This window comes from Sesamum indicum, linkage group LG10, assembly GCF_026168435.1.
Source record: "Sesamum indicum cultivar Baizhima isolate 11 linkage group LG10, ASM2616843v1, whole genome shotgun sequence".
NCBI lineage: Eukaryota > Viridiplantae > Streptophyta > Magnoliopsida > Lamiales > Pedaliaceae > Sesamum > Sesamum indicum.
The window spans coordinates 2,033,838-2,052,797 of record NC_142666.1 but is presented as its reverse complement, the minus strand read 5'-3'; the positions used below and the strand labels follow the sequence as shown (position 1 = coordinate 2,052,797).

Below are 18,960 nucleotides of genomic sequence, written 5' to 3'. Positions count from 1 at the left end.
ATTTTAATTTTTTTGGGAAAAATTATAATTTTGTATTTTTAAAGGAGTTTAAGTATAATTAATTGAGATAAAAAAGTGTAATGCTCCCGTGTAAAGGAAACCGATCGAAATAGTGAGAGATGCACAGACAGACGCACGCCGTTAATGGAAACTTCACCGCCCACCATTGAGAAATCCATGCACACAAACCCCTCATCTCCTCTGCGGAAAGAATGTCGTTTTCTTTTCTTATTTCTATCCCTGTTTCAGCCCTAATTCCTGGAATATCTCAGTTTGGAGTTCGAGGAATTCAGTGGCTGCTATGCTGTTGCCTGCATTTTCATCGGTCATCTCCGGTGCCATTGGTCTCCGGTCGGTTTGATCCATCTATAGCATTGCATGTATGTTGGATTCACCTTAACTTGATAGAGAGTGATATTAAGTCAGCTTAGAACTCGTCTTGGAGATTTCATTCAGCGATGCCGTTTCATTTTGAGATGGTAAGTTGAACTCTATTCTCCGGTTCTTTCATATCGGTGATTCGACTGAAAACTGTGGAATAAACTTGAGTTTGTGGTGCAGATTGGGTGCCGGAAAAACTTATTGTAGCCTTTTCGGTGAGGGCAAAATTTGGTGAATGGAGATGCTCCGAAGATAAATGAGGGTGATGGGTTTATATTCTTGCTAAATCGATATGATTGAAATGATTTTGTCTCATTTTTTACAATATAAAACTTCATATTTCAACTGTTCTTATGTATAATAATGTTTATCACAATGAAGGGGCAGCAGATCTCTGTAATCTTTATGTTGCATATAAGGAAGAAAGTCTGAGTAGTAGGAGAAAAGATATATTTAGAAATAATTCGCAAAAGCTAGATATATGAAAAAGCCTCAAAATGTAAAGTATAATATTACTTGATATAGAGCCCAATAATCAAGATAGTCTGTGTAACAGGACATTAAGTATAATGTGACTAAAAGCTTTTAAACTTTACAAAAAAATAATTCAAGAATACAATTTTGGGATGGTGAAACCAAGTTCGAAGAATATGGTACCATGGCGGAACCTTGAGCTTTTTGCATACTTGGAAAACCTCTTGCTGGCTCTGCTGATGTTGTGGATTTTAGAATGTATTAAGTGGCGTCTCACTCTGCATGATCAGAGCTTGAACTCTGTATTGGTGTCGAACTCTTCAGAAGATGATAACAGAGGATCCTGAACATATTCTCAAATTCCTGTCAGGATTTTGATAATATACTCCTCATAAAGTATACATAAATGATCAGGATATTCTGGGAGTATTACTAACAGACTATTATAAGACCAAGTTTTGATATTAGAAACCGTGATGTATTTCAAGTTTGAGATGGTTCTGTAAAGTCACATGTTGTATTTGTATGCTAAAACTCATTGTGGGATAACGAGGATTATGTTCTATAAGCAGTAATACATTTAGTAAAAGTTAAGGGCAGTTTCGTGTACTCAGCTTTTCCACGTGATACATTAATAAAACATTCTTCCAAAGGATATGGAGAAAACCTGTAATATCTTGCGATGGAAAACTCTCTTAAGTCCTGCACGAAAGCATCCTACTTTGTCAACTTGCTTCAGGGATCTACGCATATGTTTGAGTATCCCCTTGTAAGTTAATTTTTGCTTGTTGATAACTGCTTGTTCAACTGCTCTTATGAAGGTACTTGTCATGGCACCTGTCATCTTATTATTCATCGAGAAAGCCTTCAAGAGAAGCTTCGAATAAGACAGGTATTTGACTTATCCTTCTGCATTATTTATTATCAAATGGATATGCTTGACTTCAGAGCATTTGCAACTATCTCTAGAAACAGAGGGCAAAAGGGGAGAATAAAAATATAACTAACTGATGTGTCGGCAGCCTGTTGATAATCTTCACAAGCACTAAAGCAGATGGCCTTTCCACCCATTGTATCCTTAGATTCTCCTGTTGGAGCCCGGTTATCATCCCATTTTCCGCTGGTGAATATTCCCAAGGGAAAAACAATAAAATTGATGGCGGAAGAATCTTATATGTCTTAAGCATTCAAGGATGTTTTTCCATGACCGGACCATGGGAGATCCAAAGTCATTAAGCTACTGCATGTAAGCTTTGGATGAATTTTAATATTGATGCAATAGGCTTCATGTAGATTATATTTGAAGGATTTAAAAGCCTAGATGGCGGTGCCTGTTTTCCCAGATGTGTGTGCTTGCGTGTGTACGGAAACGGCCAATAAGTGTACTTCTCCACTCAAATAACATGCGAAAATCAGGCAATAAGCCAAAACTTAGATTGAAAAATCCACTTACGTGTTCATGTTATACACATATGGCAAGTCTAGAACAGTTCCACTGTGACAAGAATCAATAATAGCATGCAGTGTGACACCCTGGATCAGTGGATTAACAATTGTTTTGTTGATGTAGTTGTCGGATACCATTCCATTAGTTTTGAAATCAACCGGGCATATTGTTTCATCAAAGCCATCAATCTCATCACCGTGGACACTACGTTGTCGGAACCCATGCCCTGAAAAGTAGAATACCAACGAGTCCCCAGATTGAATATCCCTCATCAGCCACTGGAAGGCATCTTCTATATTCTTCCTTGTTGGAGCCTGATATGGCTCTTTTTCTACAAATTGCATTGCATTTTTTTATCATGTTAGATAGAAAAACATCGAATCTAGATGTAAGCACTACAACTCTCCACCTTAATTCTTACTTATATTATTGCATCTAACCTTAATGTGAATTAGATTTGCCATAGTGATTGTGCCTTAATTTACCGTAAGAACACATTTATGTAGAGGCTTTTCTTGTGTGAATCCTTGATTCCTATGAGTTTGAAGGTTGGTGTATATCCTCTATACAAAAACCTGAAATATCTAAATGTTTAACATGGTTGAAGGAATGAGCAGTACCTGCAAGAATGAGGATGGACTCAGTTGGGAATTTGAATTGACCGACTAACAAATCTCTCATGTTATTCAAGTCATGTCTACTTCCCTTCAACTCGGACTTTTGATTCTTGTACTGGACACAACAAAGCAGGGCGCGTTTGTCCCTTCTTGGTTGGTTTGAGGTAACCACTGAAAGAACTGAGCTTTGAGATCTGCTGTATTGACTATTATTCACTGACCTTTTCTTTCTATGGCTATTGCAGAACCCCTTGGCTTCAGTGATGGCTTTATCTGGCTTCGTACTTGAACTTTTTTCCATCATGAAATAAACTTTGTCTTGGTCACTAGCTGATAATATTCTTTCGTGTCTGTCACAATTACTCTTAGGCATCAAAGATGATCTTCGTCAGTGCTTGCATGTGAGATTGTCAGATTAACGAAATCAGCAATTTTCTATCTGCATAGCAAGAAGTTGAGTTTTGTGGAGATGGACGAATTGGCATCATAGTTATATTCTGATGAAAAGGTTATGCATTAGTGTTAAAACAGGAAAATGTACTAGGATAAAGATTCTTGATCTTGACAGTCTTCTATACTGTTTAACATATGTGTGTGTGCTCTCTGATGCCATTTTGCAATGCATAATCCTTGAAATCGGTTAAATGCATGTTTAGTGTTGTCTTGGAGGATAATTATATTCGAGAAGATAAGTGTGATTGATGATATAGTGGGATGCTCTTTACATAGTGCTGTCTTTACATACAGCGGTACTTGAAAGAACCAGATGCCTTGCCCCTTTAATTGTAATGAATATGAACAGTACTGAGTGCCGGCTACACTCTGTGCCACGGGTAATGGCATGCTATTATTACTATTGTTATTAGAATAAATTTCAGCCACCTTCTCTAAATTTTGATATAATTATAAATATTTTTTTTTAAAAAAAGAAAATTACAAATACTCCCTAATGTTTGATAAAATTGTGATTGGAATTATCAATTTTTTTTAAATAAAAAATATTAAAAAATGATGTGGATGAAAAAAAAATTAAAAATTGTAAGAGAATTGTCTTCTTACTTCATAAAAGAAATTCAGATTTTTTTTTAAAAATAAATAAAATTATAATTCATAATCCACAAAGGTATTTTGGTCAGTTTATTATAAAAAAACTGGACGAAAATTTAATAAAGATTAACAGATATGGGAAACTAAGAAGGTATGAATAATTATTTAAATGATAAGAGAGTATTTGTAATTATATTAATAAATTTTGTTGCATTTTTTAGCTTTAATATTATTCCGCAAGGGATTTGAGTGGCTAATTGCTTTTATTCCCTTACTACTTTTTCAGAACAAAAGTTGTTCCTTTAAAATCAAAATGGGTAATCATGTATGGAGTGGAGTGTAACAAATAAGCGAATTAAGGATGCACATGACAGAAAATAAACTCAAACCCAGACTTGTTATAGAAACCACATTGTAACACATGCAAAGCAGAAAGATAGCTGAGATTTTGCATTCACTAAACATATATAATAAAAAGAACAAATTCAACATTCCAATATTTTGGAAAGAGGAGAATTAAAATGTGAAAAGAACAAAATAAAAGTATTCCAAAGTTTTGGGAAAGGTAAGAATTAAGATATGAAAAGAACAATTTCAGTCAAATATTCCAAAATTTGGGAAAGAAGATAGTAAATAAATAAGATAGATATTAGGTGTTGTAAGAAAATACAAAATTGAATAGTAATAATAATAATAAAATATCCGACCTGCCGGATTCGAACCAGCGACCTAAGGATTTCAGTGACACCACTACAGTCCTCCGCTCTACCAACTGAGCTAAGGTCGGTTGTTGCTTATGATAGACAACATAAAATTTTTATATAATTCTTACCGTAATGCGCTTAAACTCTCGCTACTGGAATTTTTTTTAAAATTATTTAATATATTTAGTGAATTTATGATAAGTAAGAAAAATAAGAAAACAGATCAGTCATCAGAGAAAGAAAGATATAAAAAGTTGGATAAGGGGCAAGGGACTTTTTATACATAGAGAGGTGAGAGGACAGTAAAGAGGGGAAAAATATATGTTTTGTTCTTTTCTCGTCAATCTCATTAGGATCCATTTACTTTATATTATTAAGTTGTATAAACAACAAATATAAAACATTTACATTATATTATAAAGACTTGTTCGGCTGTATTAATTATTTTTCTGGTTGAATAACTCAACCTACTTATAAATCTAATATAATTAATTTATTCTCCCCTCCAAATAATTGATATCATAAAATAACGGGCCATACTAAATATATTGTCCATCTGAAAAACAACCCATAAAAGATACAAAAGAATTGTGATTACAGAAATTTAAGTTAAGTTGTCCATCAATTTGTATCTACTGTCACTCACAATAGGGGCGTAAAGAAACCCTTTTTCTCTTTTTTAATATTTTATAAAAAATTTATAGTATTTTAAAATTCGAATAATGGTCAAAGATTTAGTTCAAAACCATTAATTCCATTAGCTTTTCACACACAAACACAAGGCCATTATTTTCAAATTTGGAGAGAAATATAAGTTTGGTTGCACTTTTAGTCCTTGAGGAACTCAGCAGCTTTTTGCTTGTGGTCCCAAATTTTGAATTCCAATTCCAATCTTTTTCCGGTAGTGTTTTACCCCAATATTTCTGTCAAGCGATCAAACAATGTTGGCAAACTGCTCTTCTTTCTGTCAAAGATTTCAATCCCAAGTCACCAACAGAGTTGCTAAAATCAACCTTGCTTCGGCAGATTAACAGACAACAAGAACTACCGCAGAGGTTTTTCCTCAGCCAAGTTTAAAGAGATTAATCATAAGTTCTAGTCTACATTCTTGTCGAATGCACCCACATCATGTGACAAATATAGACAGAAGAATAGTCGGAAGAATTATGCGGATGTACACTGACCAAAAGCCACACAAAGAAGGGAGGATAATTGAAGAGGCGATTAATGCAACCATGCTATATTTACAAGGCTGAGGTTAAACAAGTCAGGCTTCATGAGATCCTTTGAAGTTCTAGCTATCATGAAAATAAAATATCAATGCCCTACAACAAAGAGACTTTGAGAGGCAATCCTTCTAAGTTTAGAATGTATTGACACTATACAGCACTTCGCAGCTCCAGCTCTGCAGAACAATATAGCACAACTCCAAAGAACCAAAGAGTATGCATGAGTCCCATGAATTAATCTTCAAGAATGATAGAGTCTATGCTGAAGCTGATTTACCTGATTTGATTTTGCTGATGAGAGACTCTGCAGCATTACATAAGCTGTTACTTCCAACCAACCTCACCTGAAAGTTGTGGGTTAACATCTCCATCCTCTTCACATCTTCTTCCAAAGTATTCAGCTCAATGGCCTGCTTCCTCTGAATATAGCCATAGAGATATATATTATCAGAGTCCGACTTCTCGCTCCCAACAGCAACTCGCAACAAAGCATTTGATTCCATATCTGTTGACTGTGGATCAAACAAAATTGAAAAGCTGCCAAATGCAAGATCAGGTGTCTCAAACAGTGGATCCAAATCCTTGCTTTCGTAATTTACAGTATTCACTTTTGCAGCTGGAGCAACTGATCTCCTCCCGGCTACCCTCATTATGTGAGCAGCCTCTCTCATCCCACTGAGAAAAGCCCCATGCATTGTGGCTGGATACTGTTTGTTAGTGGCTTCTCCAGCAAAAAAAACTCGGTCAGCGACGTTCTCTGCGAGAATATCATAATCATCTCCTGAAGCACCAATTGCAACATAAGAATATGAGCCATATGAGAACTGATCCTGACCCCAACGAGTACAAACTGCTTGAACTGGATCTGGAACTGCAATTCCTTTTGGGCTGAAAATACCCTTCAAAATTTCCAACACCCTGCTTACTGATTCAATTGGAGACATCCTTTCAAACTTGACAGCAGCTTCTCCAGCCACAAGAGCAACAAGGAGAGGTCCACCAGCTACAGAAGAATAACTATAAAAGAGAAAGAATTCACCCCTCATATTAGGGTCCTCTGTCAAATGCCCGAAAGTATCAATTTCTCCACCCCAAAAATCGTACGGGAACAAAATGGCTACTTTATTTAATAACCCAAATCCTAGTCTCCCAATCGCATCTTTTTTCCTTTGAGGAAGCTCCGGTACAAACTCTATTTCTCCCTTCTTGAGCACCCCAAGTGGGACTGTGCAAAGCACCATATCACTCTGATACTCTTTCCCTCCAGCGTATACCAGAACCCCATCACTTCCATATCTCACGCTCTCTACTGGATGATCGTAGAAAATTGGAAGGTCCTCTGCCAAAGCCCTAATGAGCCTCTCATTCCCTCCAGGTATAAAACAATGATCCCCACCCATTTCATATGGGTCATCCTGATCCCAGAAAGCCATGGACAAATTGGACATCAGTGTGGCATTGGCATACTCAAGATTTGCCAAATGCCAATCCAATAGCATCCGCTCCAACGGCTCCTCCGCTACTTTATACACGCGCCTAAATGCCTCCAAGGCCGTCCCCAATGAAATGTCCACACTCCTGATCTCATCCATTATCCCCTGCCTAAGTTTACAAACCCTATCCAACAGTTTATTAAACGAGACCTCTACTTTTGAATCAACATCAGAATTAACCATTCGACCATTGGGCAAGTACAAAGGACAGATATCCCTCACCTTGTGAAGCGGAAACCCAAGCTGTCGGGCTAAAACCCCCAAAGGATTCCCATTAATTCCCGTCAAGACGCTGCCACCTAAATCCGCCGCACCCACAACACTCCCATCAGTTCCACTCATTTTCTTGGTTCGAACTCTACCTCCAGGCCTGGCCCGGCCTTCAAGCACAACCACCTTAAAGCCCAGAAAAATCAACTGCCTAGCAGCAACTAAACCTGACAGCCCAGCACCTATCACAATCACGCTTCCTTTTGGCGTTTCACTGAACAACTTGGACTTGACATCCTTGATCGCTGGGGCAACACCAAAATTGATATACCCATGGTGGAGAAGGAAATTATAGGCGGCGTTCACGAGGTTTTTGTGCTCGGCGCGTATGGACTCCAACACTTGGTCCTTGGTGAGCCAAACCGCTACATTTGACCGCCACCGGGCCAGAATGTGGTTGCGCACGATAATATAGTTGGCCTGCTCGGCGCCGCCGATTTGGGAGACCACATTCGCCTCGATTTCTTCCTCCGTGAGGGAATCTACCGGGAATCCAACAGATATTGCAATTAGGGCTTCAATGTCGACCTCCTTAGAGAGGTCGGCGGGCCCCCTGCGCTTGCGGGGTTGTCCGGAAGCAGAGTCTTCGAGGTCTCCGGTGGCGGAGGGTTTGGGCTGCGTGCGAAGAAGGCGAAGACGCGAGGCAGACGAAGAGATCATGTCCGTGAAGATTTTCTTGCGCCGGCGCCGTTTCTTGCGCGGTTGGGGCTCCAGTTGCGTTTGACTTTCCGGAGCGGTCCCGGCGGCGACATCGTTAATTTCCATGGGTTCAGCGGTGGAACCGATGATTTCCATGGGCTCAGAAGTAGATTTGGATATGGATTGAGAAACGGCCGGATCCTGTGTGGCATTATTTTCCGGGGAGGGAGCTATGTCGGTGGTGGAGTCTGGTCGTAACCCAATGGTTGCCGCATTATCTTCTGCGGCGGGAGCAACGGCGGTGGTGGAGTGTGGTGGTGACCCGGTGGCTTCCATCGGCCGAACCGCACAGCCCAGGCCAGGAGCTAGGGTTTTAGACCTCCGTTCACGTATCTATACTATCTATCTATTAAGTACCTTTTATGTGCATTTAATATTAATTAATTTTTTAAGAAAAAATTATATTTAATCCCACACGATACACTATATTCTATTTTTGGTCCTATAATTTATTAATTTAGCACATTTAATTCTATAAATTAAAAAATAGTACCATTTGAATAATTTTCTATCCTATGAAACCAAATATATTATAAATTTTTATCCTATACAACCAAAATTCTACAACTTTTATTGTACGAGATCAAATATGATGTAGAACCAAAACTACAACACCCTCTATTATATAGATTCAAAAATACAATTTTTTCTAATTAAAATAACGATTAAATTCATTTTACTCGTTATGCTGTGTTTACTTGGACTTCAAGGTCTCTCTGTCCTTTAAAATTTTATTTAAATGGACAATAATAGACTTATGCTTTGTTTTTTTAAATGTCTAATAGTCTTATGCCTTAATATATTAAAATTAAATTCATTTCAATTCTTATTATAATTTATATATCATTTTCGCCCCTTTAAAATCAAATAATTCAACATATGAATAATTAAAGATCATGTTTGTTTTATTTTTGGTAAATTAATTAACTACATAAAAGGTCAATACAATACAATATTATACTAATAAAATATAGTACTTACATTAGAAATAAGAATAAAAGAATATGAAAATATGAAAAAATCTTTCAAATATTAAACTAAGATAAAAACAAAAGAAAATACTTCAGATAAAAAATAAAAAATGATAAGAATTGCATTAAAAGGGCCTCGATTATTGTATTTTGATACTTAAGTTAGTAACATTCTAAGAGAATATAAGACAAATAAAGGGTAAATAGTTATAATTTTTTAAAATTGTAAGATTTGGCATTAATCAGAAATCATAAATTAATTGGATGATGATTATGAAAAACACAGCTTTTGATATGTTTTATAATTATGAAAGGAGAACCTCATAAATTAATTGATGTGGTGTTCGGTTTCCATCCACAAATTTATTAGGACAAAAACGTTAGATGTTATAGTCGTTAGTGGATTAACGCTACTTATTTAGTATAACACGACATATCTCTAACCACTACTGTCAGTTTTTGTCCATGTTTTGCTCATTTCTTTGTTAAAAAAAAAACTTAACACATCCAGTTGTATTAAAAAGCCTTCTATATAAGATTTCACACTCACACACAACACACACTAGAAAGTGACCAGATGGGTCTCATAAGCCCCATGCCCTGTGCCTCCCTTTTCCAGCTCAAGGTCATATAAACCCCATGTTCAAACTAGCCATACTTCTCCACCACAGAGGCTTCCACATAACTTTCATCAACACCGACTACAACCACAACCGCCTGCTCAAGTCGCTAGGCCCGGCCGGCCTAGTCGGCACGTCCGACTTCCAGTTCGAGACAATCCCTGATGGCCTCCCGCACTCGGACGCCGACATGACGCAGGACGTTCCATCACTATTCATCTCAACCAAACACAACTGTCTAGCCCCGTTCCGCCAGCTTCTAGCAAAGCTTAACGCTAGCTCTTCTTCGCCACCGGTCACCTGCATAGTTTCTGATGCTATAATGACATTTTCTGTCACTGCTGCCCGTGAAATAGGAGTACCCGTTGTGTGTTTCAGAACGACTAATGCCTGCAGCTTCTTGTGCAATAAGTATGTACCCCTTCTCATACAGAAAGCCCTGCTACCACTTAAAGGTAATTTAGGCATACTTTCGACCTATGTTCATGTTTTTTTTTTTTTTTTCTTAATTCAAGTCTTATTTGGATGCATATTTCTATGAAATCAGTTAATTGCTTAGGTTAATGTTATATCAGTCAATTCCTACATCAATAATTCGGGTCAATATTACATGTACAGATGCAAATTCTTTAACAAACGGGTTTTTGGACACTTCTGTGGACTGCATTCCCGGCCTGAAAAGCATTAAGCTATATGATCTTCCAACCTTTGTTCGGACTACGGACGTAAACGATCCACTGCTGAATTTTGTGTTGGGAGAAACGGAAGGAGCCTCAAGAGCATCAGCTATGATTTTCAACACTTTTGATGCCTTGGAGGCTGATGCATTGGCGGCCCTTAATCCACTGTGTCCCCCAGTTTACGCCATCGGTCCAGTGCATGCGTGTGTCGACCAACTCCCGGAAAACAGCCTCAAGTCGATGGAAACCAACCTCTGGAAACAAGAATCCGACTGCCTACTTTGGCTCGACTCAAGGAAGCCAAATTCGGTAATGTTGAGAATTATGTTCGTTTTGTATTTCAGTTTACATATACCCGGCAGGTGCACAAACTGTTCTCTTAAGTATACAAGTGACAGGTAGTGTACGTGAACTTTGGAAGCATAACGACGTTGACGAAGGAACAGGTGACTGAATTTGCACGGGGACTTGCTGATAGTGGCAAAGACTTTCTCTGGATAATCAGATCGGATTCAGTTGTAGGTGGTAGCTCTGCGATTTCAACGTTGCCGTCAGACTTTGTTGCTGAGACTAAAGAGAGAGGTCTAATATCAGGTTGGTGCCCGCAAGAAAAGGTGCTGAGCCACTGTTCTGTTGCGGCCTTTCTAACTCACTGTGGGTGGAACTCTGTGATCGAGAGCCTGTGGAGTGGCGTCCCGATGATATGCTGGCCGTTCTTCGCTGATCAGCACATAAACTGCAGGTTTACATGCTCCGAATGGGGCGTTGGCGTGGAAATTGGTAGGAATGTGAAACGAGACGAGGTGGAGAAGATTGTGCGAGAGATGGTTGGAGGCTTTGAGGGGAAGAAGATGAAGCATAGAGCAATGGAGTGGAAGAACAAGGCGGAAGAGGCCGTTGGAGTTCATGGCTCGACATTCTTGAATTTGGAGAGATTGGTTAAGGAGATCTTATTGTCCAAGGTTGATTATGTTGTGTGAAAGTTACAGCTTATGTTTCTTGATGTGGTGTCCGATGTTCTTGTTGAGCCTGTCTTGCCCTGTTTCTTGGGCCTGCACCTTTTGTCAAATATTAGCTTTGGATATTGTTCATGCCATCAGGTTGAAGTATATGGAGCAAACTAACATAAACATCAAAAAAATTCTCACACAAATCATATCTGATCAAATTAAATTAATCATATAATAAGAATGATACACTTACCATGTGATTGATTACTCATACACCAATCACATGCCAAGTAAATTATAATTGATTGAAACTAGCAAAGGTAAGAGCACCTACACTTTGGAAGTGAACGCCTACACCTTTCCATTATGATTAAATTACAGAAATCATCCATATTGTTCAAAAAATTACATCAATACCCTTACCAGTATCACGTCTGTGAGATGAAAACATCATCGACACAAAATGAAATCACTAACAGCAAATGCCAGCGTAATTATTCAAACAGTAGGACAATTCTTGTAATTCGACCATAACTGAACTAATATAAATACAACTCTCACTTTAGTATTTACCTATTAAGGTAAATCAATCTTGTTGGCTTCACTTCTTATTGCAAAAGCAATTCATTGATCAAATTTTCCAAATTCAGGTAGGAAGAGCCTCCAGGAGCAGCAGCCTCCTCTGCTTTCCTCTTCCACTCGAGGGCTTTCTCCTTCATTTTCTTTCCTTTCTCACCATCCATCAGCTCTTTAACCAGTGCCTCCACCTCACCCCTCTTCACATTGTTGTCTATCTCCATTCCCATCCCCCACTCCACACAGCTGAACCGACAGTTTGTCTGCTGCTCAGCAAAAAACGGCCAACATATCACCGGCACTCCACCCACTATACTTTCTATCGTCGAGTTCCACCCACTGTGTGTCAAGAACCCTCCAACCGCTGGGTGCTTCAAGACCTGTTCTTGCGGGCACCAGCTCATCAACCTGCTTCTATCTTTAGTCTCCGTCACAAACTCTGGTGGCAGCATGGCTTTGTCGCCCGCCACTAGATCCGGCCTAATGACCCACAGAAACGGCTTCTTGCTATTAGCAAGCCCCCATGCAAACTCGGACATCTGATCGGCCGTCATCACAGTTATGCTGCCGAAGTTCACATACACTACTGACTCAGGCTCCTTCGTGTCGAGCCACTCCATGCAGCTCAAATCTTCCTTCCAAAGACTAGATGCCATGGCGCCAAGTCTTTCGTCTTGAACGTGATCCATCATCAACTGGAGAGGGCCGACGGTGTAAATGCGTGGAAACGAGGCCGACAGCGCGTCCAAAACGTCTCGCTCTAAGGCGTCGAACGTGTTGATGATCAATGCTTTGGCTCTGGGCGCGGCTTCGGCTTCTTGTATCAAAAAGTTGAGCATGATGTCTTTAGGATCGGTTGTCCTAATGAAAGATGGAAAGTCCCTTAATCGAATATCCTTCATTCCCGGAACCCAATCAATCACCGTTTCGAAATGCCCATTTGTTACTTGGCTCATATCTACATTTAAAAATTAAATATTCATTGCATAATTAGGTTAAATCGAATCAAAATAACACCGACAACAACTTCTGACGACAAAATCATAATTGGCCCACATCACTGTGAAAGTCAGAAAGTGGCAGTGGGACTTTGATATTGGACTAAGGAGGACCATGAAGATATTATAAACAAATCACGAATTGAAATCTGGCCGCCCTTACATTGTGAGCTGTCTATTGCAGGTACAGTAAAGCACGTGGGTGCTATATCAATCAAAAATTCTAAGTACCATTCCTTTAAATTTAAAACAGTTATATAATAAATATAATATATTTAATATATAATTAATGAAAAGTGATTAATTATATAATAAATATAATTCATTTATTTTATAATTAATTTGATTCGACCAAATTTGGTAGGATCAATAATCTTTCCAAATCAACATGCATTTCCCCAATTAGTGTCCGAAATCTTTCACTACAGAAGATAAAAAGTTCACAAATCAAATTTGGTTTTATTAAATTAATTATAGAAAAAATATAATATATTTATTATATAATAATTTTTTATTATTTATACACTAATTGTATTGTAAATATATTGTACGTACTATATATAATTGATTTTAGATCCAATTAAATTTAATTAAAAGTAAAATTTTGTCGATAAATACCAAAGAAATAATGTGTCTACCTTATATTTATTTATTTATCTCTTTTTAAGACCTATAACCATATTTAACTAAAGAAGCTTTTTTTCAAAATTAGAAAAAAATTAAGAGATAGATATATATACATATACATATAATTTTGTAATTTTCGAATTAATTGTATTCAATAAAATAAAGTAAAATAATATTGAAAAAAATACAATTTAGCCTCATGTGATATTGTAAATGTGTAAATTACCTCTTATAAAAAATAAATTAGCAAATTATTCCCCTATATTTTTTAAAATTAAGTAATTAACCTCTCTAAACATAGGGGTAAATTATTTTATTTTAAAAAATACCTGAGACAAATTGCTATAAATAAATTAAAAGATTTTTATCCAAATAATTCTGGTTGTTTCCTTAGATTAAATATCGTACATAACTAACTGCCTTAGCAGTTGGATGTCAGAAGGATAGAGATTTTGAAGATTTTAGATTTTGATTAAAATTAAGTATATTATAATTAAAATATTATTGGTTTTTAAGATTTTCTTTTGGTTTTAAAAACTCATCAATCACAAATTTAATTTTTTATCGTAAGTTTGTATTGTATTTAATATATAAAAATCGTGTAAATAAAATATTTTTAAAATAGTAATTTTATTTATAATATATATAATACAAAGTGATTATAAAAATTAATTACAAGGATCTCATTTGAATTTATCATAATTATAAAAAATTATTTGTTGTTATTTAAAAAATTGTAAATCTTCTTTTTTGTTAAATCCTCACAACAGTTCATTACAAAAGTATTTATTAAAATGTTGTTAATTATAATAGTTATTTATAATTTTTTAAATAATAATAAATATATATATTTATAATGAATTTTTTTATTTAATTAAATAAAAAAATAGTGGATATTTTACACTACCTCGGAGAGGAGTATGTCCTTCCTCCACAAGACGGCGGTACTGTCTGTACCCCAAGAAACCACACGCACTCGTGGTCCAGAACAGCACCTCCGGCAGCCCGAACCTCTCCGCCGCCTTCAACGTGAAGCTCATCACCCCGTCGGAGACGATGCAGCTCACGGGCGGCGCTTCCGAGTTGAGCTTCGAGAGCAGGTCGCAGAAGGGTTCCAAGCAAGTGGTGGTGGTGGAAACACAGAGGGAAGGGACGTCCTGGGTGGTGTCTGCGTCCGACGGCGGCAGCCCGTCCGGAATAGTGTGGAAGCGGAAGTCAGACAGGCCTTCGACGGCGGAGGGGCCGCCGGACTTGATGAGGCGGCGGTGGTTGTACTCGGTGTTGACGAAGGTGATGTGGAAGCCGCCATGGTGGTGGAGGAGCTTGGCTAGCTTGAGCATGGGGTTGACGTGGCCCTGTGCCGGGTAGGGTATGCAGACCGCATGGGGCTTGGATTCGGGTCTTGGTAGGGAACCCATTTTGCTTATTCACACACAGTGAGATGAAAGATGATCAAACGAGAGCGCCGGAGGAGTGGTTCTTATAGAAATCATGAGGAAAAAAATAATATAAAATGTGGGTCGGATTTTTTATTTTAAAATTTATTTTATTTTCTATTGATTTGAAATAAATACTCGACACACATATCTATATATATATATTAAATGAAATAAATCATATAAGTTTGGCTTTTAAGCAATCTTGATTAAATTTTTTAAGTTATAAAAAATGGAAAAGAATATAACATGGCTTCAATCATCATTATTACTATGACTCGGGAGTGTTCATTTCGGTTGATCGAATAGAAAATTCAACTAATTGAAATTTTGAGATACCGTAATGAGATTTTAAACATCGAATCGAAATAACATATTTATAAAATTATAACATAAACTATTTGATTACCTATTGTAGGTAAGTAGCAATATACTTTTTCGGGTACTCTTCCAGTGGCTCGCAACCACGACCACGACCACAATGAACGCCTTTTATAACATTTATAAATCACTCGCTACTATTACACTTACATATATGATATATACATACAATTTTACTTTTAAATTATAATATAATTTAATTATATTTTTTTAATTTAAAAATAAGTATCAATTACATATTAATGTCCCCTACGTATAGGTATAGAATACACTAACGATGAGTAAATGGGATCGGGGACGTTAGGTGGGCTTCAATTCTCCATACCTCGAGTTATTACGAGTTCGGTAGTGATAGATCGGCATGTGCTTGCTACATTTTAGGTCACTATCGCGATATTATAATATAAGGGTAAATTATATTAATATTCATGTCAAATCACACAGACATTTTATTTTTTTAGAAAATTATAAATATATATCTGAGGACGTTATAAATTTAATTACAACGACACCCTTTATTCAAATGTAAAATTCATATAAATACTCTCTAAAAAATATTATATTAATACTTCCCCAGAGAGTGTAATTGTAATTTTATATATAAAATATATGGGGTGTTTGTATATTGTTGGAGACAATTTAGTATGAATCAGCCAGATTTAGAACTGGTCATATGATGAATAAATTATATTTGTTGTGTGATTGATGAGTGATACAAAGAGAGCAACGTCAGAAGAAATTTTACGTTTTACTATGTTATTGATTAAGGCAGGGCAAAGGTTGTTGGGCGTGATTTTTATAAATGTGGCTAAAAACCCATGACAATTCTTTTTGCTATGATTTATAGTCATGGTAAAAATAATTTTCATGGCTGATATCTAAGTTTTAAATTGTATTTTATTTAACTGTAATCGATAATAATTATTTACTACAGTTTTAGTCCATAGCCATAAAATTATAATCAATAATAAATTTTCTTCTAGTGTAGTCAACCATTTATAGTACGTGTAGTGGTAAAATTGATGCGCCGTGATTATATAGGTTTGGATCCCATCAACGTTTGATGCGCTGGCCTATTTTTATAGTAGTTATTAGTTTTATATACTGATTATCAATATGGTTGGTGTCGATTAGTGATTGGGCATTCATAATATTATTGTAATCGATTTATTGAGAAAAAAATAAATAAATCATGTAATAAATATGGGTAATTTGCAACAGCTTCCTTTCAAGTTAGCATAATTATGAATACCTCCTTGTTGTTTGAACCGTTTCAATATCCTCCTGATTTTAACAGTCGTCTAACAATTAGTTCAATTCATTAGGTTTTCATCATTATAATTTTAGTTATTTTTTAAAAATATTTATTTTTTATGGACTAAGTGGATAATTTTTTCTATCATTTTTAATTTTTTTTCATTCATCCAGTTCGATTTTTTTATAAATTTTTAATTTTTAGAAAAAATAAAAAAAATACAGTAAGGGCAAAGTTGATAATTTCATACCTCCATCCAAGAATTATATAATTTCATCAAACATCAGGGCAATTATATTTTTTTTAAATTTTTTTTAAATTTTGATTTCTTTATTTTGAATTAAAATATAATTTAAAAAATAAATATTAATTGTTTATTTAATTATGCACGCACAGTTGAGCATGACACGCACCAGTAATGGGGGAGCATAAATAAATTTGGTATCAAATCTCGAGGGATTTCTTGACTTAAAATTTTGTACTCATCTTCTTAGCCAAACATGTCCTATAAGAGTGTTTGGTTAAATTTATTGAAAAGATTTTATAAGTTGGTATATTTTATATGGGTTAATTATATTTTGCCTTTTGAATTCCACTCGTTTTTATATTTGTCATTTAAATTTTTTTTATGCTAAGTTACGATCTCAATTTTACGAAATTTTGTATTTCGTCATTTATAATTATTTTTTAACTAAATTTTTATATAAAAAATCCACCACATACAGTGTACATATGATATTTAAGGGTTATGTGATACTTTTCATATATGTACAACATGTGATGCTTTTCTGAAAAAAGAAAAATCAACAAAAAAAGGTTAAATATGTCAAAGTGCAAATTTCGCAAAGTTGAGTTGTGAGTTGACACAAAAAAGGTTTCGATAGCAAAATATAATTTACTCTATTTTATAAGATAGTTTTAAAGCTTAAAAAATGTTAAATTTTTAAAAATATTGCTTATAACTAAGCTCCTAACATCTTATTTTTAGAACTTATAAGATATTTTCCACGAAAAGATTTATCAAATATTTCTTAACATCTTATAATATGAAAATAACATAGAAACAAAAAATTGCCACACCAAACACCAAAAAACCTATTTTAATATTAAATTAGTATAAATTAAAAAAATAAAAAATACAGTATATTTTTAGTCATGATAAATATTTTAGTTATTCTCGCAAATACTACGACCAATAATCATTGTATTGCCGTGATTATGGACTATTTGCCGTTAAATTTCGAATCAACGTACCTAAATTGCAAATGTTTCATTATTAAAGTACCTATTTAAGGTATTTTTGCAACTTGATACTAAAATTGTAATAAGGCTTAAATTATGGTATGAAAATTGCAATTTTCTCTAAATTTATTTAATTTTTCATAAACATACTTTCTCATCTGGATCTTGACCTTCGAACTAAAGATTCCTACAGTATTTTACTTTTTAATATTTATTAATAATAATAATAAAAAAAATAAATAGAGCTGTTCCTGATTGCGTAAGCGGTTACATATTAATTTTGCGTGCCCACAACTCAACACTATTTCAAGAATTTAAAGACCTAACACATGAAAAATTATTTAAACGTAAATTAGGAGTGATAAGAGCAGGATTGGCAGTAATATATGGTTATAGTACTATGAATGATTATAATTGATAGAAAATCTTATTATGCATAATCACACGAAACAAACAAGGCTTAAAGGTATAGATATAAACGACTATGCATTCAAACCCTTTTTTTTTTTTTTTGTAAAAGAATTCAATCTGAATAATATTAATATAGATAAGATTAATTACACGTAACCCCCTCTAAAAATGTGAAATTATACTTTTTTGTCTAAAGAAGTTTTGAAATACTTACACTCTCTCTGAAAATTCAATGTTTATACATGTCCCCTTTTTTTTCGTCAGGATTTAGATAAAAATATTGACGTTAGCAAAAAAAGCTACATAAATTTTTAATTTTTATCCTCCATCCAATATTCCCATATAATTTGTACTTATAAGAAAAAAATATAACTTCACTCTACACACACACACACACACACACACACACACATATATATATATATATATATATTATCCTTTTATAAGTACAA

The 18,960-nt window shown here is 35.4% G+C and overlaps 4 protein-coding genes and 1 non-coding gene across 5 annotated transcripts; 1 reads left to right on the top strand and 4 right to left on the bottom strand.

The window, feature by feature from the left end:
- Positions 1 to 861: 861 nt before the first annotated feature.
- LOC105172822 (metacaspase-1) lies at positions 862 to 3,292 on the bottom strand. The gene is made up of 5 exons (XM_020697049.2): positions 2,923 to 3,292; positions 2,309 to 2,633; positions 1,864 to 1,975; positions 1,523 to 1,720; positions 862 to 1,198 (listed from the first exon to the last, which is right to left on the bottom strand). Exons 1-5 carry the CDS (start codon positions 3,290 to 3,292, stop codon positions 1,142 to 1,144), a joined length of 1,062 nt encoding a protein of 353 aa, XP_020552708.1. The 3' UTR covers positions 862 to 1,141.
- A 1,375-nt stretch (positions 3,293 to 4,667) lies between these two features.
- TRNAY-GUA (transfer RNA tyrosine (anticodon GUA)) lies at positions 4,668 to 4,753 on the bottom strand. Its single transcript is given in 2 exon segments — positions 4,668 to 4,703; positions 4,717 to 4,753. It is a non-coding gene; the product is annotated as a tRNA-Tyr (tRNA).
- Positions 4,754 to 5,879: 1,126 nt separating this feature from the next.
- LDL1 (LSD1-like 1) lies at positions 5,880 to 8,709 on the bottom strand. Its single transcript, XM_088885611.1, has one exon. The coding sequence runs from the start codon at positions 8,635 to 8,637 to the stop codon at positions 6,157 to 6,159; it is 2,481 nt and encodes an 826-aa protein (XP_088741737.1). The 5' UTR covers positions 8,638 to 8,709; the 3' UTR covers positions 5,880 to 6,156.
- Positions 8,710 to 9,878: 1,169 nt separating this feature from the next.
- Positions 9,879 to 11,728, top strand: LOC105172610 (7-deoxyloganetin glucosyltransferase). Its single transcript, XM_011094126.3, has 3 exons — positions 9,879 to 10,407; positions 10,571 to 10,941; positions 11,031 to 11,728. The coding sequence occupies exons 1-3, from the start codon at positions 9,972 to 9,974 to the stop codon at positions 11,610 to 11,612; spliced, it is 1,389 nt and encodes a 462-aa protein (XP_011092428.1). The 5' UTR covers positions 9,879 to 9,971; the 3' UTR covers positions 11,613 to 11,728.
- Positions 11,729 to 11,918: 190 nt separating this feature from the next.
- LOC105172611 (7-deoxyloganetin glucosyltransferase) lies at positions 11,919 to 15,255 on the bottom strand. Its single transcript, XM_011094127.3, has 2 exons — positions 14,691 to 15,255; positions 11,919 to 13,116 (listed from the first exon to the last, which is right to left on the bottom strand). The coding sequence occupies exons 1-2, from the start codon at positions 15,199 to 15,201 to the stop codon at positions 12,191 to 12,193; spliced, it is 1,437 nt and encodes a 478-aa protein (XP_011092429.1). The 5' UTR covers positions 15,202 to 15,255; the 3' UTR covers positions 11,919 to 12,190.
- Positions 15,256 to 18,960: the final 3,705 nt, after the last annotated feature.

What these genes read in the sequence shown, in the direction of transcription:
- LDL1 (XM_088885611.1), bottom strand. Translation starts at nt 8,637, where the DNA reads ATGGAAGCCACCGGGTCACCACCACACTCCACCACCGCCGTTGCTCCC.
- LOC105172610 (XM_011094126.3), top strand. Translation starts at nt 9,972, where the DNA reads ATGTTCAAACTAGCCATACTTCTCCACCACAGAGGCTTCCACATAACT. An exon ending in AGCCCTGCTACCACTTAAAG is followed by an intron (nt 10,408 to 10,570) that starts GTAATTTAGGCA and finishes TTACATGTACAG; the next exon opens with ATGCAAATTCTTTAACAAAC. An exon ending in ACTCAAGGAAGCCAAATTCG is followed by an intron (nt 10,942 to 11,030) that starts GTAATGTTGAGA and finishes TACAAGTGACAG; the next exon opens with GTAGTGTACGTGAACTTTGG.
- LOC105172611 (XM_011094127.3), bottom strand. Translation starts at nt 15,201, where the DNA reads ATGGGTTCCCTACCAAGACCCGAATCCAAGCCCCATGCGGTCTGCATA. An exon ending in AGGACATACTCCTCTCCGAG is followed by an intron (nt 13,117 to 14,690) that starts GTAGTGTAAAAT and finishes TTTTAAATGTAG; the next exon opens with ATATGAGCCAAGTAACAAAT.
- LOC105172822 (XM_020697049.2), bottom strand. Translation starts at nt 3,292, where the DNA reads ATGCCTAAGAGTAATTGTGACAGACACGAAAGAATATTATCAGCTAGT. An exon ending in AACAGGCTGCCGACACATCA is followed by an intron (nt 1,721 to 1,863) that starts GTTAGTTATATT and finishes CTTCTCTTGAAG; the next exon opens with GCTTTCTCGATGAATAATAA. An exon ending in TCCATCGCAAGATATTACAG is followed by an intron (nt 1,199 to 1,522) that starts GTTTTCTCCATA and finishes GAATATGTTCAG; the next exon opens with GATCCTCTGTTATCATCTTC.